The sequence below is a fragment of the Carcharodon carcharias genome, chromosome 10, assembly GCF_017639515.1.
Source record: "Carcharodon carcharias isolate sCarCar2 chromosome 10, sCarCar2.pri, whole genome shotgun sequence".
NCBI classification, from domain to species: Eukaryota; Metazoa; Chordata; class Chondrichthyes; order Lamniformes; family Lamnidae; genus Carcharodon; species Carcharodon carcharias.
The window spans coordinates 37572041-37595691 of NC_054476.1; the positions used below are offsets into that span (position 1 = coordinate 37572041).

General features: G+C 46.6%; 1 protein-coding gene, 1 non-coding gene and 2 pseudogenes across 3 annotated transcripts in view; all 4 read left to right on the forward strand.

Moving 5' to 3' along the window:
• Positions 1–23651, forward strand: part of rnf141 (ring finger protein 141) — a 47550-nt gene that overhangs the window by 13012 nt on the left and 10887 nt on the right. For both annotated transcript variants that reach the window (XM_041198378.1, XM_041198377.1), the window contains exons 2-4: positions 13567–13770; positions 15897–16005; positions 22135–22307. In XM_041198378.1, coding sequence (XP_041054312.1) covers positions 13628–13770; positions 15897–16005; positions 22135–22307 — 425 coding nt within the window. In that variant the 5' untranslated portion in view covers positions 13567–13627. The remainder of the gene's footprint in view (positions 1–13566; positions 13771–15896; positions 16006–22134; positions 22308–23651) is intronic.
• LOC121283726 lies at positions 4883–5001 on the forward strand (annotated as a pseudogene).
• Positions 5156–5274, forward strand: LOC121283696. Its single transcript, XR_005944342.1, has one exon. It is a non-coding gene; the product is annotated as a 5S ribosomal RNA (ribosomal RNA).
• LOC121283728 lies at positions 8879–8997 on the forward strand (annotated as a pseudogene).

The window sequence follows — 23651 nt, forward strand, 5'->3', positions numbered from 1 at the left end:
CTGCCCTCTGACCCAAAACGTTTAGAGGAGACCAGAGAGGACCCCTCTGGCCTTGATCCTGGGGGTGGGATCGAGGTACAGGTGGGGCCAGCTGGCAGCTCCGAATCAGCCCCCGTACTCAATGCGGGGGAGGGGTCGGAAGCTGGAGGCGACGACCTGGAGGAGGACGGGGTGTCCGTGGTGAGCGCTGGAGATTACGCTGAGTCGCTCTCAAGCGAGGCGGTGGATCCCCTGGTGCCCTCCACTGACTCCCCCCTCATCCCCCCAAGGGAACTCCGGGACTTTTTGGCGAGTCATCGCGGTCGCCGAGACAGGGTTCAGTTGGCCTTGGACCGGTGGCATTCTTTTCCGCTGGTGTTCTGGTCCACTCGCGAGGCTCTCAAGTCTCCTGAGTTGGATAGGAACGCGCGGCGGAGGGTCCAAACGTTTCTCGCTGGGCTCCTGAAGGAGAGGAAGGACTAAAAAGTCCTCTTCTTTTTAATGACTTAAGGTGAAGGTTTGATGTACCTTTGACAATGAAGACGACTATAGCCAGCCTCAACATCCGCGGCAGCAGGGCCGCACAGCGCAGGTTCCAGAACTTCTCGGTCCTCAGGGACGGGAAGTACGCGTTGTGCTTCCTGCAAGAAACCCATACCGTTCCGGGAGACGAAGCCACGTGGCTCCTGGAGTGGCGAGGGGGGGTCTACATGAGTCACCTAGCCTCCAATTCTGGCGGGGTGGCTATCTTGTTGGCCCCGCATTTTCAGCCGGAGATCTTGGGGGTCAAGGAGCCAGTGCCAGGCCGGTTGCTGCACCTGACTGTGCGTCTGGGGGGGGCGGTGCTTCACTTTGTGAATGTGTACGCTCCTCTGGGCACGCAGCAGCAAGCGAGCTTCTTTGAAGAAGTGTCCACTCATCTCGGCTCCATCGACGCTGGCGAGTGCATCGTCCTCGGGGGGGATTTCAATTGCACCCTCGGGGTCCGGGACCGTCACGGTACCCCGCACTGCACGCGAGGTGTGAGTAAGTTGCGGGACCTGGTCAGGTCCTTCGACTTAGTGGACGTCTGGCGAAATCTCCATCCTGACTCCAGCGTGTTCACCTTTGTGTCACCTGGAGTCGGAGCGTCCAGACTCGACCGCCTTTACGTTTCGAAGGCGTACGTGTCCTGCGTTCCGGCTGCTTCTATACAGCAGGTTCCGTGCACAGACCACCGTCTGGTGTGGGCGGAGCTCACTTCGTTCTGCGCTCGGACGGGGTCCGCGTACTGGCATTTTAATAACCTGTTGTTGGAAGACCAGCGGTTCCTGGACTCGTTCCGTCGCTTCTGGACCGGCTGGAGAAGGAAGCGGGGAGGCTTCCCCTCCTTGAGGCTATGGTGGGACGTGGGCAAGACTCACGTCCGAGTTTTCTGTCAAGAGTACGCGAAGGGGTCGACAAAGAGACGCAAATCCAGGGTCGAGGAGTTGGAGAAGGAGGTGCTCGACCTGGAGGCACGTCTCCGTCAGCCCGACGCGGACCCGGCCCTGCGGTCGGTGTACGATGAGAAGAAGGGCGCGCTGCGGGACCTGCAACTGGTCGGGTCTCGGGGCGCGTTCGTGAGGTCGCGGATCTGTTTCCTTAAGGAGATGGACCGTGGCTCTCCCTTCTTCTACTCACTGGAAAAAAGGCACGGGGTCCGTAAGCAGCTCTTTACGCTGCTGGCCGACGACGGATCACTTGTCTCGGATCCGGAGGGCATCAGGGCCATTGCCCGAGATTACTACACTGCCCTTTTCTCTCCGGATCCGTCCAGTGAGGAAGCTTGCAGAGTTTTGTGGGAGGACCTGCCGCAGGTCGGCCCGGAGTGCGCCGGAAAGCTCGACTCCCCTATAAGTCTGGGGGAGCTGACCGGCGCACTCGACGGTCTTTCTAGGGGCAAAACCCCGGGACTAGACGGGCTGACCGTGGAGTTCTTCAGGGCGTTCTGGGACGTCTTGGGGAGCGACTTCGCGGGGGTCCTGGGGGAGAGCATTGCTACCGGGGAGATGCCCCTTTCGTGGCGCAGGGCCGTGATTGCCCTGCTACCGAAGAAGGGGGATCTCCGCCTTCTTAAAAACTGGCGCCCGGTCTCCCTCCTCAGCACGGACTACAAAATCTTCGCCCGAGCCATGTCTTCTCGGCTCGGCACCGTGCTGGACCACATGATCCACCCTGACCAGTCCTACACCGTCCCGGACCGAACCATTTATGATAACATCCATCTGGTCCGGGACATCATCCACCATTCCCAGAGGGCTGGTCTGTCGAGCGCCTTCCTGTCTCTCGATCAGGAGAAGGCGTTCGACAGGGTGGATCACGAATACTTACTCGGAACTCTGCGAGCTTTCGGGTTCGGGACGCATTTTGTCGCCCGGATCCGACTTCTGTACACTGCCGCGGAGTGTCTAGTGAAGGTTAACGGGTCCCTGACGGCGCCCCTTCGCTTTGGGAGAGGGGTACGTCAGGGCTGCCCCCTGTCTGGCCAGTTGTATTCTATTTGCGTGGAGCCTTTCCTGCGCCTCTTGCGGAGGAGGTTGTCGGGATTGGTTCTGCGCGGGCCGGGCATCGGGGTGGTCCTTTCGGCTTACGCCGATGACGTGCTCCTTATGTTTAGTGACCCGGCTGACCTGCGGAGGATGCGCGAGTGCCAGGAGGTCTACTCTGCCGCTTCTTCTGCCAGGATCAACTGGGGTAAGTGTTCTGGACTCCTGGTCGGTCAGTGGCAGATGGATCCCCTACCCGAGGAGCTCAGGCCTTTCACCTGGAGCAGGACCAGCCTCCTCTACCTGGGTGTCCATCTCTGCCCCGCTGAGGAATCCTGGCCGGCAAACTGGCAGGAACTGGAGACGAAAGTCACCGCTCGCCTGCGGCGCTGGACAGGACTGCTCCGAGTGCTATCTTACCGGGGTCGAGTTCTGGTCATAAACCAGCTGATCGCCGGCATGTTGTGGTATCGGCTGGTCACTTTGACCCCTCCCCCGGACTTTGTCACAAGAATCCAGAGATTGTTAGTCGACTTCTTCTGGGACAAAAGATTGCACTGGGTCGCTGCCGAGGTTCTGAGTCTCCCGCTTAGGGAGGGTGGTCAGGCGCTAGTGTGCCTACGCACACAGGTGGCGACTTTCCGCCTTCAGACCCTGCAGCGATACCTCTACGTTGAGCCTCCTCCTAGATGGTGTGCCCTGATGACGTATTTCTTCCGTCAGGTGCACGGCCTGAATTATGATGTGCAGCTCCTGTTTATAGAACAGCTGGGCCTCGGTGGCTCCTTGCAGGCGTTGCCCGTCTTTTACCAGGACCTGATCAAAGTCTGGAAAGTGGTCGCCTCGCGACGCAGCTCTCCCCCGTCAGGAGTAGCGGCTATCGTCAGAGAGCCGCTGCTCAGGAATCCGCCCCTCCGTCCTTTTCAGTGGTTGGCGGAGAGGAGGGCTGTGGCCGCAGGGGTGACCAGGATCGGGGACGTGCTGGGTGGCGGAGGACTGGGCTGGATGCTCCCGCAGGAGTTGGCGCGACGCGCGTCTGTGAGTGTCCAGGTCGCAGCCGATGCCATCCAAGACCTGAGAACGGTCGTGCTCGGACCCGACGTTATTTTGGGTCTTGAGGTGGCCCAGGTGCGCGGTGGTCTTCCGTCTGAGCGTTCCCCTGTTCGGACGGAATTCCACATTGGCCCCAAGCCCCGAACCCTCCCTCGGGTGCTGGTGCCCCGCAATATGAGCCGCCTCGGGGACATGCCCTCTGTGCCTTTTGGCACAGCAAAGAGGGGCTTTTTGTATGGACTGCTGCTGCACACCTTCCATTTTCTCGCCCTTGTCCGTCGACCGGACACGCCCTGGCGTGCCTTGTTGCCGTCCGGCGGCGGAGGCCCTCGATGGGAGGCCCTCTACGGAGGTGTCCTCCCCCTTTCTATCGGGGACCTGGGTTGGAGGGTGTTGCATGCAGCAGTCCCTTATAATAAGAGGATGCATAGGTTCACGGACTCTCAGGACACATGCCCTTTTTGCGGTCTTGTGGAGTCCGTGGACCATGTATACATAGGGTGTTGTAGGCTGCACTCCCTTTTTAGTTATTTGAAAAACCTTTTATTGATGTTTTGTTTGCACTTCAGCCCCACGCTCCTGATCTATGGGCACCCGGTGCGGAAGGGGGTCGGGAAGGAGGAGGACCTCCTCGTGAACCTGCTCCTGGGCCTGGCCAAGTTGGCCATTAACAGGTCCAGGCAGCGGGCGATCGACGGGGGAGTCCCGCCCGATTGTTTGTCCCTCTTCCGCGGCTACGTTCGCTGCCGGATGTCCCTGGAGAAGGAGCACGCGGTGTCTGCTGGCACTCTCGAGGCCTTCCGTGCTCGGTGGGCACCGCGGGGACTGGGGTGTTTTGTTGACCCCTTTAATCACATTTTGATTTAAAGTTTGTAAGTTTCCTTTAAAACTTTGTTCTTGGTTTTACAGCTGACCTGAATTAGGGGCTGTGCCTGATTTATCCCAATTTTGTTGATTTGGTTTTCATTTAAAAGATTATCAAGAGTTCAAATCTCACAATGGCAAACTATGAAACAATGTAACTTCATCTGAAACAGATGGAAACAGGTTTACTCAAAAAGAGTATCAAGAGTTCAAATCTCACAATGGCAAACTATGAAACAATGTAACTTCATCTGAAACAGATGGAAACAGGTTTACTCAAAAGAGTATCAAGAGTTCAAATCTCACAATGGCAAACTATGAAACAACGTAACTTCATCTGAAACAGATGGAAACAGGTTTACTCAAAAAGAGTATCAAGAGTTCAAATCTCACAATGGCAAACTATGAAACAATGTAACTTCATCTGAATAGGAACAGATGGAAACGGGTTTGTACTCGAAAGAGTTACATCTTCTTTAGGCTATGGCCATACTAGTCTGAAAATGCCCGATCTCGTCTGATCTTGGAAGCTAAGCAGACTCAGGCCTGCTTAGTACTTGGATGGGAGACTGCCTGGGAATACCAGGTGCATTTGGCTTAAGCTTAGCCTAAATAGCTAAGTGGTTATGGCACTGGGTTTGTAACCCCAAGATCAAGAGTTCAAATCTCACAATGGCAAACTATGGAACAATGTGACTTCATCTGAAACAGATGGAAACGGGTTTGTACTCGAAAGAGTTACATCTTCTTTAGGCTATGGCCATACTAGTCTGAAAACGCCCGATCTCGTCTGATCTCGGAAGCTAAGCAGACTCAGGCCTGGTTAGTACTTGGATGGGAGACTGCCTGGGAATACCAGGTGCAGTAGGCTTTCACCGTCTGGTGTGGGCGGAGCTCACTTCGTTCTGCGCTCGGACGGGGTCCGCGTACTGGCATTTTAATAACCTGTTGTTGGAAGACCAGCGGTTCCTGGACTCGTTCCGTCGCTTCTGGGCCGGCTGGAGAAGGAAGCGGGGAGGCTTCCCCTCCTTGAGGCTATGGTGGGACGTGGGCAAGACTCACGTCCGCGTTTTCTGTCAAGAGTACGCGAAGGGGTCGACAAAGAGACGCAAATCCAGGGTCGAGGAGTTGGAGAAGGAGGTGCTCGACCTGGAGGCACGTCTCCGTCAGCCCGACGCGGACCCGGCCCTGCGGTCGGTGTACGATGAGAGGAAGGGCGCGCTGCGGGACCTGCAACTGGTCGGGTCTCGGGGCGCGTTCGTGAGGTCGCGGATCTGTTTCCTTAAGGAGATGGACCGTGGCTCTCCCTTCTTCTACTCACTGGAAAAAAGGCACGGGGTCCGTAAGCAGCTCTTTACGCTGCTGGCCGACGACGGATCCCTTGTCTCGGATCCGGAGGGCATCAGGGCCATTGCCCGAGATTACTACACTGCCCTGTTCTCTCCAGATCCGTCCAGTGAGGAAGCTTGCAGAGTTTTGTGGGAGGACCTGCCGCAGGTCGGCCCGGAGTGCGCCGGAAAGCTCGACTCCCCTATAAGTCTGGGGGAGCTGACCGGCGCACTCGACGGTCTTTCTAGGGGCAAAACCCCGGGACTAGACGGGCTGACCGTGGAGTTCTTCAGGGCGTTCTGGGACGTCTTGGGGAGCGACTTCGCGGGGGTCCTGGGGGAGAGCATTGCTACCGGGGAGATGCCCCTTTCGTGGCGCAGGGCCGTGATTGCCCTGCTGCCGAAGAAGGGGGATCTCCGCCTTCTTAAAAACTGGCGCCCGGTCTCCCTCCTCAGCACGGACTACAAAATCTTCGCCCGAGCCATGTCTTCTCGGCTCGGCACCGTGCTGGACCACATGATCCACCCTGACCAGTCCTACACCGTCCCGGACCGAACCATTTATGATAACATCCATCTGGTCCGGGACATCATCCACCATTCCCAGAGGGCTGGTCTGTCGAGCGCCTTCCTGTCTCTCGATCAGGAGAAGGCGTTCGACAGGGTGGATCACGAATACTTACTCGGAACTCTGCGAGCTTTCGGGTTCGGGACGCATTTTGTCGCCCGGATCCGACTTCTGTACACCGCCGCGGAGTGTCTAGTGAAGGTTAACGGGTCCCTGACGGCGCCCCTTCGCTTTGGGAGAGGGGTACGTCAGGGCTGCCCCCTGTCTGGCCAGTTGTATTCTATCTGCGTGGAGCCTTTCCTGCGCCTCTTGCGGAGGAGGTTGTCGGGATTGGTTCTGCGCGGGCCGGGCATCGGGGTGGTCCTTTCGGCTTACGCCGATGACGTGCTCCTTATGTTTAGTGACCCGGCTGACCTGCGGAGGATGCGCGAGTGCCAGGTGGTCTACTCTGCCGCTTCTTCTGCCAGGATCAACTGGGGTAAATGTTCTGGACTCCTGGTCGGTCAGTGGCAGATGGATCCCCTACCCGAGGAGCTCAGGCCTTTCACCTGGAGCAGGACCAGCCTCCTCTACCTGGGGGTCCATCTCTGCCCCGCTGAGGAATCCTGGCCGGCAAACTGGCAGGAACTGGAGACGAAAGTCACCGCTCGCCTGCGGCGCTGGACAGGACTGCTCCGAGTGCTATCTTACCGAGGTCGAGTTCTGGTCATAAACCAGCTGATCGCCGCCATGTTGTGGTATCGGCTGGTCACTTTGACCCCTCCCCCGGACTTTGTCACAAGAATCCAGAGATTGTTAGTCGACTTCTTCTGGGACAAAAGATTGCACTGGGTCGCTGCCGAGGTTCTGAGTCTCCCGCTTAGGGAGGGTGGTCAGGCGCTAGTGTGCCTACGCACACAGGTGGCGACTTTCCGCCTTCAGACCCTGCAGCGATACCTCTACGTCGAGCCTCCTCCTAGATGGTGTGCCCTGATGACGTATTTCCTCCGTCAGGTGCACGGCCTGAATTATGACGTGCAGCTCCTGTTTATAGAACAGCTGGGCCTCGGTGGCTCCTTGCAGGCGTTGCCCGTCTTTTACCAGGACCTGATCAAAGTCTGGAAAGTGGTCGCCTCGCGACGCAGCTCTCCCCCGTCAGGAGTAGCGGCTATCGTCAGAGAGCCGCTGCTCAGGAATCCGCCCCTCCGTCCTTTTCAGTGGTTGGCGGAGAGGAGGGCTGTGGCCGCAGGGGTGACCAGAATCGGGGACGTGCTGGGTGGCGGAGGACTGGGCTGGATGCTCCCGCAGGAGTTGGCGCGACGCGCGTCTGTGAGTGTCCAGGTCGCAGCCGATGCCATCCAAGACCTGAGAACGGTCGTGCTCGGACCCGACGTTATTTTGGGTCTTGAGGCGGCCCAGGTGCGCGGTGGTCTTCCGTCTGAGCGTTCCCCTGTTCGGACGGAATTCCACATTGGCCCCAAGCCCCGAACCCTCCCTCGGGTGCTGGTGCCCCGCAATATGAGCCGCCTCGGGGACATGCCCTCTGTGCCTTTTGGCACGGCAAAGAGGAGCTTTTTGTACGGACTGCTGCTGCACACCTTCCATTTTCTCGCCCTTGTCCGTCGACCGGACACGCCCTGGCGTGCCTTGTTGCCGTCCGGCGGCGGAAGCCCCCGATGGGAGGCCCTCTACGGAGGTGTCCTCCCCCTTTCTATCGGAGACCTGGGTTGGAGGGTGTTGCATGCAGCAGTCCCTTATAATAAGAGGATGCATTGGTTCGCGGACTCTCAGGACACGTGCCCTTTTTGCGGTCTTGTGGAGTCCGTGGACCATGTATACATAGGGTGTTGTAGGCTGCACTCCCTTTTTAGTTATTTGAAAAACCTTTTATTGATGTTTTGTTTGCACTTCAGCCCCACGCTCCTGATCTATGGGCACCCGGTGCGGAAGGGGGTCGGGAAGGAGGAGGACCTCCTCGTGAACCTGCTCCTGGGCCTGGCCAAGTTGGCCATTAACAGGTCCAGGCAGCGGGCGATCGACGGGGGAGTCCCGCCCGATTGTTTGTCCCTCTTCCGCGGCTACGTTCGCTGCCGGATGTCCCTGGAGAAGGAGCACGCGGTGTCTGCTGGCACTCTCGAGGCCTTCCGTGCTCGGTGGGCACCGCGGGGACTGGGGTGTTTTGTTGACCCCTTTAATCACATTTTGATTTAAAGTTTGTAAGTTTCCTTTAAAACTTTGTTCTTGGTTTTACAGCTGACCTGAATTAGGGGCTGTGCCTGATTTATCCCAATTTTGTTGATTTGGTTTTCATTTAAAAGATTATCAAGAGTTCAAATCTCACAATGGCAAACTATGAAACAATGTAACTTCATCTGAAACAGATGGAAACAGGTTTACTCAAAAGAGTATCAAGAGTTCAAATCTCACAATGGCAAACTATGAAACAACGTAACTTCATCTGAAACAGATGGAAACAGGTTTACTCAAAAAGAGTATCAAGAGTTCAAATCTCACAATGGCAAACTATGAAACAATGTAACTTCATCTGAATAGGAACAGATGGAAACGGGTTTGTACTCGAAAGAGTTACATCTTCTTTAGGCTATGGCCATACTAGTCTGAAAATGCCCGATCTCGTCTGATCTTGGAAGCTAAGCAGACTCAGGCCTGCTTAGTACTTGGATGGGAGACTGCCTGGGAATACCAGGTGCATTTGGCTTAAGCTTGGCCTAAATAGCTAAGTGGTTATGGCACTGGGTTTGTAACCCCAAGATCAAGAGTTCAAATCTCACAATGGCAAACTATGGAACAATGTGACTTCATCTGAAACAGATGGAAACGGTTTGTACTCGAAAGAGTTACAAACACACTAGTACTGGATAGAGCGAACTTTATATGGTACAATGAGGATGATAGTCATCTGAATAAAGATCATTACCAATAAAGATCAAGAGTTCAAATCTCACAATGGCAAAACTATGAAACAATGTAACTTCATCTGAATAGGAACAGATGGAAACGGGTTTGTACTCGAAAGAGTTACAACACTGACTAAACTTCACAAGTACTTCCTTGGCTGTAAAGTGCTTTGGGATGTACCAAGGCCATGAAAGGTGCTATAAAAATTCAAAGTTGTTTCTTTCCTTCTAGGTTATCAAATTCAGAAGAAATCAGCAAATGACCGTCCTTAGCTTTTTTATTTGAAGATTACTTAATTACGTTTTTGCTGTTTAATGGATGACATTTCAGCCAAATGAGTACTAATGTGACACCCACTTTGTAACTCTAACGAGTACAAACAAGTTTCCATCTGTTCATATTCAGATGAAGTTACATTGTTTCATAGTTTGCCATTGTGAGATTTGAACTCTTGATCTTGGGGTTACAAGCCCAGTACCATTGTTTCATAGTTTGCCATTGTGAGATTTGAACTCTTGATCTTGGGGTTACAAACCCAGTACCATAACCACTTGACTATTTAAACCAAGCCAAGCCCAGTACCATAACCACTTGGGTATTTAGGGTACCATAACCACTTGGCTATTTAGGCAGTCTGGCCACTGTTGAGGACTCTTTAAGTGGCACTTTTCAGTAATGAGCTGATTGAGACATGACCTGCTGGCTGTGTCCTTTCTCAGCACTGTCTCACTGCTCAGACCCAATGAAGTTATTGGCATTTTCATAGATGCACCTTCAAATGTCAGTCAGAAATTATTCCTTCAATCTCAAAGCATTTTCCCCTGTAATTAGAGATGAGGGATTTGTACTTCACGGAAATCTGTAGTGCAGATAATTTTGCCAACCTTTACCATGTAGTAAGCTATCGCGGCAGAAGCCTCTCACCAGGAATGTGCAGCGATAGTGTCTCAAACCACATACAAATAAAAATTAACTACAAGAGGTTCAGATACAGTATACCTCAATCATGGGTTTAGATTACAGCCTCAAAATCAATCCTGGTTTTTTGTTATGGCAAGTAATACAAACTCTTAATTCTATACGCATCTACTTCAGTCTTTAATCAGTTAAGAAATGGTTGTGTGCAGGAGATTCGGTTTAGTTAAGCCCTTGACCTTAATGTGTGATGCTTTAAATAGGTTGATGAATAATTGTTGTAGCATTCTCACCACTGATTTTCCAAGAAACAGAGTGCAGTTCATTGCAGGGAAATTCTATCTTTAATGTAAGAAAAATCTACAGAGTGTGCCCTCTCTGCTGCCACACTTCAGGCATTGGATAATATGTAATACACATTCCTGTAACGCTTATAGATTGTCATTTCAAACGTATGAGCTCTCAAGGAACATAAAATACCAGAGCCACAAAATCTGCAACCTCTTTATTGATTTGTGCTTGAACACGTTTATTGTTTACTTAACATCAGTTACATTTTGTACGCTTAAAGGAGCATAGATACATACCCTAAAGGAGCACTTTAATATTTAGAAATAACATTGTTTTGCATGATATTATTTTCCTATCCATACAAGCTGCTATGGATACTACACAGGAGACTTGCTGGTACAATATGAAAAATGGTATGTCACACTTTACCTGCCTGTCGCACTTTACAGCACATTCCAGTTTCATCCATTGTCATTTGTCAGGGACCCTGAATATCCGTAAACTGAAATGATAGGACGGGGTAGATAGAAGCAGACAGTTTCCAGCAGTGAGCGGCCTAGAATGAGGGCAGTAGGTAATGCTTAAATGTAAGAGATTAAGAGCAGAGGGCAGGAGAAACTTCACATAGAGAGATCTGAGGCTGTGCTATTTACTTCATGCATTAGTTATTAAAGTAGAAACAATGTTAATATTCAGGATTAGATTGGAGATATCCATGGGAGAAAATAGGTTGAATGGGAACAGACTGATTACATGACCAATTAGACCAATGGCCTTTTTCTTTAGCTTGAGTTGGTTAGTGAAATGTTTCCCTCTCTTATCTGCTGTGGCCCTGTGTGGAGTAGATTTCAGCAGCCTCCCTTAGCCACGCAAAATCATGAGTATATCTCTGAAATCTGCCCTTAGAAGACATGCAGACCCAGCCTGCAAATTGATTCTCCCTCTCTAGTTTTCTTTCTCTTTCTGATGAAGGATCTGCCTACATTGGGCTATGGAATGGCATAGATCATGAGCTCACAGTGAGAGACCAGATACAAAAACTTGCATTCCATCACACTCTGACACTACAAAAGGAGATTGTGTGTTTTTTCTAACTTCCTTTGTAACTCTCTTGCTGGTCTCTGCTTTGTTTCTTTATTCGGCAGCAGCAATGACTATTTGTTAATGCTGATGTTTCTTGACTACATTACCTCGCTGGAGCAAGTCAGATTGACCTATCTGGGAGCACTCTTACCTAAATTGAAAGAGCATGAGTGCACACTTCATTCCAGGACCTGAGCACACAATCTAAACTGGTTCTTTTTGTTCAAGGATTCAGATCATTTACAGAATCACAGTACTGTTACAGTGTAGAAGGAAGCCATTTTGCCCATTGTGTCTGCACTGACATTCTGAGCATTTTAACTTAGTGCCAATCTCCTGCCTTTTCCCTGTAACCCTGCAAATTTTGTCTCTATTAAATAATCATCCAGTGCCTTCTTAAATTCCTCAATTGAACCTGCCTCCACCACACTTCCAGGCAGTGCATTCTAAACCTTAACTAGTTGCTGTGTGAAAAAGTTTTTTCTCACCTCGCATTTGCTCCTTTTGCAAAACACTTTAAAACTGCGTCCCCTGGTTCTTGATCCACTTACGAGTGGGAACAGCTTCTCCCTATCTACTCTGTCTAGACCCCCTCATGATTTTGAAAACTTCAATCAAGTCTCCGCTTACCCTTCTCCTTTCCAAGGAAAACAGTCCCAACTTCTCCAATCTTTCCTCATAAATGAAGTGTCTCAATGACATACACCATAAAGAACAGCGGCCTCAGCATTTATCATAACAGCACACCACCAACCCCTCAGAGTGCCCTGTGCCATCTCATAACAGTTCCATTCACAGCTTTCTGTGGTATAGTCAAGTTTTCAGTCCACCTCAGAGGTTTGTCTCCTATGCCTTTTTACATTGTGCTATGGCATCAGAAAGAAGCTTTGCTGAAATCTTAATCTATTACACATACTGGCAATAAGCCTCTGTCACTTCCAAAGAATTCCACTTATTAGGCAAGACCTCCATCCCATAACTGTAAGGACCTCCTTACAATGACAAAAACAAAAATAGCTGGAAAAACTCAGCAGGTCTGACTGCATCTGTGGAGAGGAACACAGTTAACGTTTCGAGTCCGTATGACTTCTTCAGAACAGATGAAGAGTCATACGGACTCGAAACGTTAACTGTGTTCCTCTCCACAGATGCTGTCAGACCTGCTGAGTTTTTCCAGCTATTTTTGTTTTTGTTTCAGATTTCCAGCATCCACAGTATTTTGCTTTTTCCTTACTATGACATCCTGTCTTGATATTTCATCTTCCGGGAAGGCTTCATCTACTTTACTTATGATGGGTGTTAATCTCCTTAATTGCCCTAGTGTCTCTTTTTAAAGATTGGTGTTACACCATCTACTTTCTATTCATAAGAAATAGGAGCAAGGGTAGGCAATTTGGCCCCTTAAGACTGCTTCACCATTCAGTAAAATCATGGCTGATCTGATTTCCTGCCTTTTCCCTCATAACCCCTGTCTGCCTTGTAGATCAAAAATATGGCTTACTCAGCTTTGAATATATTCAACGACCCAGTCTCCATTGCTCTCTGAGGTAGAGAATTCTAAAGATGAACAAACTCAGAGAAAAAATTCCTCCTCATCTCAATGTTAAATAGGAGACTCCTTATTTTTTAACTGTGCACCCTAATTCTAAGTTCCCACATTGAGGAGAAACATCCTCTCAGCCTTGTACACAATTCTTGTTTTTGATACCCAAAAGATAGTGGAAAAGATGTGTGATTTGCAAACCCTATAGAAAGAATGTAAAAAGTTCCCCAGATGTCCTGACTCAATAAACGGCAGTTAAAACAGATTAACCAGTCATTCACCTCCATTGCTAATAATGGAATCTTGCTCTCTGCAAATTTAGGCTGTTGGGATTGCTCATGCAACAGTGACCACTTTTGAAGTGTTTTGGAATGTCTGCAATGATCTTGTGTTATATAATTTATTTTCCTTCATGATCAATTGCTGATTGGTGTTGTATTTCATGCACTATTTTGTATGTTTCATTGTCCTCAGTGAACTGTTTGAAAGGACCATAGATAGAACCTTCTCACCTGTTCCTTTCTTTAAACTAAACAGGATCTTTACAAATGACTCAAATCTAGAGCCCGTGGTGAAGACACCCATCAGTTGTCCAGTGATGGGTCAACATATTTCAAATCAAACTCCAGCGGTCTTTAATAAATTGCCTGATCGGATGATGAAACATGCTGCCCTGGTGAGGGAAAGTGGCTTCCTGACTTATGAGGAGTTTCTCGCCAGAGTGGCAGAACTTAATGAAATGTGAGTTCTCCCCTTACTTAGCTTACAAAATGTGTGTTAACATTTCAAAATGATAAAAGGGTAGCACTACTGATTTACGAACACATTTTATAGTATGATGGTGCAGAAGTTGAAATTAATAGCACCCTCCTGCTAACTAAATATTTGAATTGTTAAATATTGTTGTGGTGCCTACACGCTTGTGCTGATATGACTGATTACCAGAGTCAGTGAGTAGATCATCTGACTGTCTCTTGGTAAAGAATCTTACAGCACAAAAGGAGGTCACTCATTCCATTGTGTCTGTGCCGGCTCTTTGAAAGAGCCATCCAGTTAGTTGCAACTGCTACTCTTTCCCCACAGTCTTGCAAATCTTTTCATTCTCTGCTTAAAAAGAAAAGTTGAACTTTTGCCAACGTGAAGACAGACTGAATTGTATTCTGTTTCCCATTGTACCCTCAATGTTTTCACCATTCATTTTTCCAGTCCAGCACAGAGTGATTGTGTTGTTATGTGATGTCGGATTCTTTGCACTTCTAAGGTTTTTTTTGCCTCCGATCGTCAGCTGTTCAGGCATGTGGATATTGGATGTGCAGCTTTGAATGAAGGGAAATGCCAGGATATTAATTAATGTTACAGGGGACGTTTTCCAACGTTGTGCTTTGATGGCACACCTGACCCATCAGGAGCAAATAGTGGAAACTCAGAGGCACCTTGTACCTGATTTTCCAGACGTTTAAAACTTCTGGTCAGAAGGCTGTGCATGCTCTGGATTTTTCAATATGTGCTTCCGGCAGGCAAGGTTGCCCTGTCAAGAGCCCGAAGTCAGAAAATGACCCCATGCATATTTTCTCATAGGAATTTCAGAATATTCTGTTTGTGTTGAGCTGCTCTCATCTGGAAATTATTTTTCTTGTGAATTCTCACGTCAGACAAAGTTTCCTTTCAACTTGGTGGGTTGTGTGGTTTTCTTACAAACTCATTGCCTTGATATGACAATCCGGTCACACTTGATTATAAAGTATGAACTCATATCACCTCTTAATCTCTACTTTTTTAGCTCAACGTTCATTTTCCCTTGCACTTCAGTTAAGTGTCTTGGGATATTTTTCTACATTAAAGGTGCTATGTAAACGTAAGTTGTTCCAATGATTTAGAAGTGTGTTACATGCTTTCCATGCTTTTGTTCTTCTGTTGTGAAATATTTAATTCCTCCTCTTCACAAAGATATTAGTGACTGAAAACCTACTCTCAGGCTAATGCTGTTCCTGAGCTCACCATAAACCTGCATCTAATCACAGAGTATGCATACCAGCAGGGAAGCAGGCCATTCAGCCCAACTGGTCTATGCTGCACATAGTCTTGCATCCTATCAGTATACCCTTCTATTAACAGTAATTGTCCTTATTTCCTGTCCTTTGCCCATTACTTTCAGCACCATCTGCGATTTGTGCTTTCATCACTTTAATAGCTATGCAAATGTTTTAAGTCAGAATGCATCTATGATTGCAGTACCTATTTTTTTTGTTCGTTCAAAGTATGTGAATGTTACTGGCAAGGCCAACATTTACTGGCCTTCCTTAAATGCACTTAACTGAGGTGCAAGGGGAAATGAATATTGAGCTAAAAAAAGTAGAGGTGATATGAGTTTATATTGTATAATTATAGTGAGCCACTCTTGAACCTTTGCAGTCTGTGGTATTCTCACTAGTCATTTTTGTGGCAGTTTGATACAACTGAGGGTTGGAAGCCACATATAGGCCCGACGATCTCCCTCCCTCCTTATCTGTAGAGGCTGTTGTTTGCGCTTTGTTTCTCTCTGTCTCAGTCCCTCTCTGTCCCTGCCTCTGTTCTCCTGACTCCCTTACACCTCCACTGGAAATATGTCATTTTTTTGTGACACCCTCCATTGACTCTTGCAGGTTAGGCCCATGCATCTGGAATGGGTAATGGTGCTCACCACACCACCATTACAAGAGGACAGGAGGGAAGAACTCTGATCGGAGCCAATGAACGATTTCATAATAAAACCTGGAATTATTTGCTGAGTGATTAATTGCTGAAGTCCATTTCTAAAAGTCAAGGTATCTGTATTGAGCCTTTTACGACAGAGAAATGTTAATGTTCTGTTTTTCTAACCATTGTAGCACAGAAAGACTGACTGCTGGGCAAGAGAAATGCTTATTGTTTGAAGTACTGCCTGGATCTGATTCCTCTGCCCTTTGGAAAGTCATTGTTAGGATTGTTAGCTCAAAGGTATGTAAAAAGCAGTTATTATATAATTTAAAAGCAATTAAAATATTTAACCATTCCAATGCTACTTTAAACAAAGTGCATATCTATACATCCTATATCTACAGTAGGCATAATTTGTTTTTTAAATTGGCTGTTAATACTTCTATTAAATTTAAAAGTGTGTAAGGATTTTTGATGTCTACCTTTATCAGGTACTGCTGTTGAAACATTGATTTCAGAGAATGAAAAAGTTTGCATTTGTATTGTATATAAAAGTGTTTCTCAATTACCTTAAGTTTAGCCACTGTTATTATGTAACCAGCAACAGCAGCAAATTTGCACACAACAGAATCCCACAAATAGCAAAAGAGACAAATAACCAGTCAATCTATTCGGGGGGGTGGATGTTGGGTGACCTCCCTTCTCTTGCAATAGTCCACTAGTCCACTGGACATTTTGACTGAACAATGGCCAAATCTTAATGTAACACTGCTACATTATTGTGCTAGTTTCGGTGCTCTGCTCTCTTGGAGTGAGGCTGGAACCCACAGCACAGTGTCTCATCTGAGACTGCTATCAAACTGAACAAAACTCTTTATATCAACCTAATAGGAAGCTGTCGATAAGAGCTTTGGCCACAGTATGTCAGTTGTTTCATTAGTGAGCTATAGGCATCTGAACTGCTGCAGAATAATAAACTTGTAAAAAAGGACAATTTTAATTATCGCAAATTTACCTTCAATTAAAAGGGAAGATTAGCAAAAAACTCATTTTGCACACATGGTGTTGTGTGGAGTTCTCTGTCAGAAATTATTGTTGAAGCAGATCCTGTAACAACTTATAAAAGGGAATTAGCTAGTTGCTTGTAAAAGCAACTATGGTTGAGTTAGAGTAGGCGGCTCATGGTATAACAACTTCTCCCAGCCTTCAGTCCATTGAATCCACTACTTTATTCCTGCTTTGCTTGTTCCTTCATTTTTGGAATATTACTGGATAGTTGTTTGGTGATACAGAACTTGAGTATTCCAAAAAAAAAAACATGTTGTCGAAGCTTTTCATCTTGCACTTATCAGGACATTACGCAGGAATACCAAATGTAAAGGAAACAACAATTTAGACTCCATGAGAAGAGAGTGCTGATTGGTTGGCAAGTGGACTCTGATTGGTGGAGGCATTGCCATGGAGAGTGCACCAGTTAAGTGATGACTAAAAGTTAACTGCAAAGCTTTGTTTAAATTCAAATCAGGCAGATTGACTGATTGATTGGTCAAGGCATTGCCCTGAGGAATGAACCAGAGAATGGCTGTCGCCTGTTTTGTTTAGATGAAACAGGTGCAATGTGTGTACATGTTTTTTCTGTCTGCAAAGAACAGGGCCCAGTATATTAATATATGTAGCCTCTAGCATGCATAAGTGTGCCACACTGGTTTCAATTTTGGTGTGACTTCATCCCACATCAAGTGGGAAGAGATATTTGCTGAGTTTGAACTCCCCTACTCCTAACTATCCCACCACAAACCCGTGTCCACTGAAGATGCTAAATCCTTAAAAGCACTTCCAGCTGATCTAGCGCGCACATATTGCAGGATTCCGAATGACTCGGATGATTTTCACATGCAACGCAAATGTCTGGTAGCGCTGTGAGACCTCAAGGCCAAACCCAGACATACATATCTGCAAACCTGGCAAAGGTATTGGAGTATCACCCTTAACAAGCATTACTATATCAACAAAGGGCATGCCATCCTTAATAACAGGTCCAAATTTGTATCCATTGGATCTGCCACTCAACATGACTGGACAGCCTTGCTCAAAAGCAAGGTATAAAAACACTTGATGGACTTGTGTAAGAGCAGTGAGCTCCTGGGTGATATATATGGTAGGGTTTGTCCTCACAGCTCATTGTGTCTGCATATGTATGGGCTGTCCAAGACATGCCAACATGATGCCCCTTTCCGCCCTTCCTTATCTATAGCCAGTTCTGCACTTCATGAATTGGCCAAATTGTTGGGCAAGTTGCAACAACAACCTGTTTTGAGCAAGTTTTTTATACACATGGTGAATGATTCCTTCATATTTGCGAAGACCATATCAGTGGCAATGCCATGTCAGTGTGCTCATTTGACATTGCAGGCCTATTCATCAAGGTACTGCTCAAGGAAGTCATAGACATTTGCATTGCAGCACTATATCATGGTGATCTGGACCCACCACCATTGTGGTGTACTCATTGAATTTACGAACTCAGCAACTCGAGCAGTTGAACTCAGTTTTAATGACACCATCTATGCCCAAATAGATGGTGTTGCCATGGGACCGCCTGTAGGCCCAGCTCTCGCAAACATCATTGTTGTGTTCCATAAGAAACATGTTCGATGGAAAGACATTCAACCTCCTACCTCTTGGATATTTCTGATATGTTGATGATACATTTGCTATATTTGAATCTGCAGCTGCATGTAAGAATTTCCTTACACACGTTAATGGGCTCCATCCTATGCTCGAATTCACCTTTGAAATGGAGCAGTCAAATGAGCTCCCTTTCCTTGACATGCTAGTTGAGAAACTTGCCAGGGGATTCTCTACTACCTCAAGCCTACCTTCACTGGTCAATATATTCATTGGAATTTTTACAGTCCCACGCGCTATAAGATTGGCTTTACCAGCAACCTCATAAATAGGGCCCAAGCCATTTGCTCACCATGCAAGCTTGATGCTGAAATAGGGCGCATCAAAGGTATCTTGCAGGATAATGGCTACCCTGATCAGATCATTGTTTGCTACATATAGCACAAACTCTTTAATTGGCCTAAGGCTGCCACTTTTGACCCCGAAAAGTGCCCAGTCTATCTCAGATTACTCTGGAAGGACAAGGTATCTCCAAAATTTGAACAACAGTTGAAACTAGCCGTTTCAAGCCGCTACTATGCAGTAGCAATATGAGTGGTATTCACCACTAATGGGATGTTGCTATCAAGCCAAAAAGACATCTGCCTATTACACAAATGAGTAATGTGGTATATGAATTTTGGTGCTGGTGGGATGCTAGGAATGTAGGCCGTACGTCCCAAAGATTGGCAGATCATATCAAACAGCATGTCCCTTCGGCTGTTGGCAACAGGCAAGGTACCGACCATATGGTGTTTGCAAAACTCAAAACACTGTGTCCAACATTAGATATGGTCCCATGATTGGACAACATTTGCTAAATAATCCTGAATGTGCTAAGAACTACACTGACAGCCAATTCAAGATTATCTTTCGCGTTCACGGTGTGGTGCACTTTCACGTGCTAGAAGCTACAAATATTAATAGACAGGCCCTGTTCTTTGCAGACAGAAACAACATGTACACACATTGTGCCTCTTTTAACCAAACAAAATAGGGGACAGCCATTATCTGGTTCACTCCCCAAGGCACTGTGGACCAATTTAATCAAAGCATGGCAGTTAACTAAAACAAAAACAGAAAATGCTGGAAAAACTCAGCAGCATTCTGAAGAAGAGTCATAAGGCCTCGAAAAGTTAACTCTGTTATTTGTCTCTCCACAGATGCTGTTAGACCTGCTGAGCTTTTCCAGCATTTTCTGTTTTTGTTTTAGATTTCCAGCATCTGCAACATTTTGCTTTTATGGCAGTTAACTGTCAGTCATCAGTTAACTGGTGCATTCTCTATGGCAATGCCTCTACCAATCAGAGGCCACTTGCCAACCAATCAGCACTCCCTTCTCGTGTAGTATAAATTGTTCCCTTTACATTTGGTATTCTTATGAATTGCCCTGATGAGTGCAAGATGAAAAACTTCAACAACGTCTTTTTTCAGCAATACTCAATATTACTAAAAATTCACATGGCGCAGGTTACAAATTCAAGTTGTAAATTATTCTCAAGATTCACGATTTCCATAATCAAATCGTGCAGTATGCTTGTGACTTGTCTGAATACATTTATTAGAAGGAGATGCTTAAAAATGTAGTGTTCCTGTTTCTGATTCTTTGTGGGTAACTGTAACCTTCCCCAATGGATGGCCAACTGGGACATGGCCTTTTCCCTTTGGTGAGAAAGGTTAAATTCCTCGATTTGTGTCACTTTATTCATATTCCATGTAGACCAGTGGTTTTCAAACTTTGCTGTGCCTTCTCAGGCAAGGAAAAGTCAGAGGATCCTTGTATATATTGACCCACTCTGACCCCAGTCCAAAATGGTTAAATTATGAGCACAGATTGCAAAGACTAGGCTTGTGTTCCCTCGAGTATAGAAGACTTAGGGGTGATGGATTTGAAGTGTTTAAGATGATTAAAGAATTTGATAGGCTAGATAGAGAGAAACAATTTTCTCTGGTGGAGCATCCAGAACAAAGGGTAATAACCTTAGAATTAGAGCCAGGCCGTTCAGGGATGATGCCAGGGACGATGTCCTCACACAGAAGAGTAGTGGAAATCTGGAACTCTTACCCCTCCCCCTTCCAAACAAAAAAAAGCTGTTAAGGCAGAGAACTTAACTAAACATTTCAAATCCTGAGACTGATATATTTTTGTTGGATAAGATTATTAAGGATTACGGAACCCACGTGGTAGGTAAAGATCCAGATCAACCATGATATAATTAAATGGTGGAGGAGCCGCAAGAGGCTGAAAGGCCTGCCCCCTCCTGTTCCCCTGCAAGAAGCACCTCTTTTAATTTATAGCAATGAAAAGGGACACCGTTTAAAAACTCATGATGTAGAGATTTGATGTATGCAAAAACTTAGATAGTCACAGAGTTCTGGAAAAGTGATGGTCTTCAATTAGGAATTACAGTATCATGTCCCATCACTGTTAAGTAAACCCCTAAGCTAAAGGACTTTACAAGAAAAAAAATTGAGTTCTCATAATTTTGTCTTTATGGCTCAGCTCAGTGGGTAGCACTCCCAGAGAGGTGAGGTTTCAAGCCTCATTCCAGAGATAGAGGACATAACCTAGGCTGACAATTAAAATGCAGTGCTTTCAGATAAAATGCTAAACCAATCTGCCTGTTCAGCATTAAAAGGAAAACTAGCAATCTCTCCATATTCTCACCAGCATTTCTCTCCTTGACTAAATCCGACAAAAGAAACAGAGTAACCAGACATTAATTTCATTTGCTGTTTGTATGTGTAAAAATGGCAATTGTGTTAGTCTGCATAACATCAGTGACAGCACTTCAAAAGTATTTCACTGGTCGTGAAGCAATTTGGCACTTCCTGATAAGGTGCTAAATAAGTGCAAGAGCAAACCAAAATATGAAAGAATAAACACAATCAACTTGTTTAAGCAAGGATGATGATAAAAGAAATGTGCACAGAAGGAAAAAAGAAAGATTTAAAGTAAAGAAAGAAAGATTTATGTTCATATGGCACCTTTCATGATTACCGGATATCTCAAATATCTGTTCAGCTAATTAAGTACTTTTTGAAGTGTTGTTATAGTTGTAATGTAGGAAACACAGCAGCCAACTTGTGCACAGCAAGCTTCCGCAAGCAGCAATGTGATAATGACCAGATAATCTGCTTTTGTGATGTTTTATTGAAGAATGAACATTGGCTCCAGAACACTAGGGATAATTCCCGTGTTCTTCTTTGAAGTAGTGGTGTGGGACCTTTTACATCCAACGGAGAGGACAGAACGGACCTTGGTTTGATGCCTCACCTGAATGACAGCACCTCCAAAAGTGGAGTCCTGTCTTATTTTTTATGAATTTTAAAAATATCGTCTTTGTTTTCAAATCCCTCCATGACCTCACCTCTCCCCGTCTCTGTAACCTCTTCCTGCCCCACTACTATCCAAAATCTCTGCAGTCCTCTAATCCTGTCCTCTTGTGCATACCCCACCACTCCCTTCACCCCACCTTCAGCTGCTGAGGCCCTAAGCTCTGGAATTCCCTCCCTAAACCTCCCCCTCTCTCTACTACTTCTTCCTCCTCCTGTAAGATACTCCTTAAAACCTATCTCTTTGACCAAGCTTTCAGTCTTACATAGCTCGGTGTCAAATTTTGTTTGATGATGTCCCTGTGAAGCACATTAGAAGGTTTTGGTACATTAAAGGCACTACATTAAATGCAAATTGCTGTTATTTTCATGTGTGCTGTATGCATGCTGCTGCCTTTAATCATATGGCAAATATTTTTTTGACAGATTAACAAGACAACTGGAAATATCGATGCCTCTAGGATTCTAAATCTCTATCAATTTACTCAGCTATATCGGGAAATCACCATGCAGGCAAATGGGGTTCTTACCCAAAGCAGCATCTGTGAAGGGACGACAGCTGATGGATCATCCTGTCAGGCCAGTATCTGGCTGGGCAAGTGAGTGAACCTTTGATAATTAGATTAATGAAGTGCTGAGTATTTCAGAGATGCAATATTCATTTTATGGCTTATTGACCTGTTCTTCACTGCTTCGAAAAGTCATACGTGCACCTGGTGCCTTACTGGATAGCTAGCTTTAAAGAGGATGTTGTGTCTTCTTTACACAACAGTATTTTGAAATCTCTTCTTCCATGAGCTATTTTTAAAAAAAACATTCTGAGCATGTGGAGAACACTGGTAAGACTTGCATTTATTTCCCATTCCTTGTTGCCCTTTGAGAAAGTAGTGGTGGGCTGCCTTCTTGAATGATTGCAATCTCATAGTGAAGGTGCCCCATAGTGCTGCTGAGTTAGCCCAGCGATGATGAAGGAACAACCGATGTGTATCCAAATCAGGATAATGCATGTGAACTGGAGGAGCAATTGGAGGCAGTGGTGTTCCTACACCAACACTGCTCGTATCCTTCCTTATGGTATGACATGATTTATAGGATGGGGAGGACCAGGCTGAGGCCAACGAAAGGAAGGCTTGATAACAGATAATGGAGCTGACAGCAAAAAGGGAAAAAGCACAGGAAATTTTCTTTTTCCTGCATGCTACTCACCTCGAACTGATATTTGGAGAATGTATTATTTTCTTTGTCCTTAAAGGGTTTGACAGGCTAGATGCTGAGAGGCCATTTCCCTGGACAGGAGAGTCTATAACTAGGGTCATAGTCTCAGGAAAGAGGTTGACTGTTTAAGACTTAGTTGAGGAGAGAATTCTTTACTCCAGAGAGTTGTGGATGCTCAGTCACTGAAGATGAGATCAATCGATATTTGTGCAGAAAGTGAATCAAAGGATATGGAGTCAAGGCAGGAAAATGGAGTTGATGTAGATCAACCATGATCTTAGTGAATGTCGGAACAGGCTTGAGGGCCTTTTATTTTCCTCCTGCTCCTAATTCTTGTGCTAGATTTTGTGGTCAGTGGTGAAGCCTGACCTCAAAGAAAGCTGCCCTCAAAGATATAGCAATCTCTGTGGCCTAGACTTCCCCTTTCTTGAAGGAAGTTTAAATCTGGTGTCAAGTCAAATGAATTTGAAGTTGTGCAGCAGCTGCAGTGATGTCAGGCTTTCAAAGAGAAATTAGAGAAGCATCTGAAGGGAAAATATTTGCAATGCTACAGGGAAAGGACAGGGGAATGGAACTAACTAAATTGCTCTTGCAAAGAACCGAACGGGCTCGACAGGCTGAATGACCTGCTTCTTGCTGAAACCATTCTATGATTCTAAGCAGGGTAAGCAGTCAATCACATTGAAGTCATAGAGTCATTACAGCACATAAGCAGACCATTTGCCACA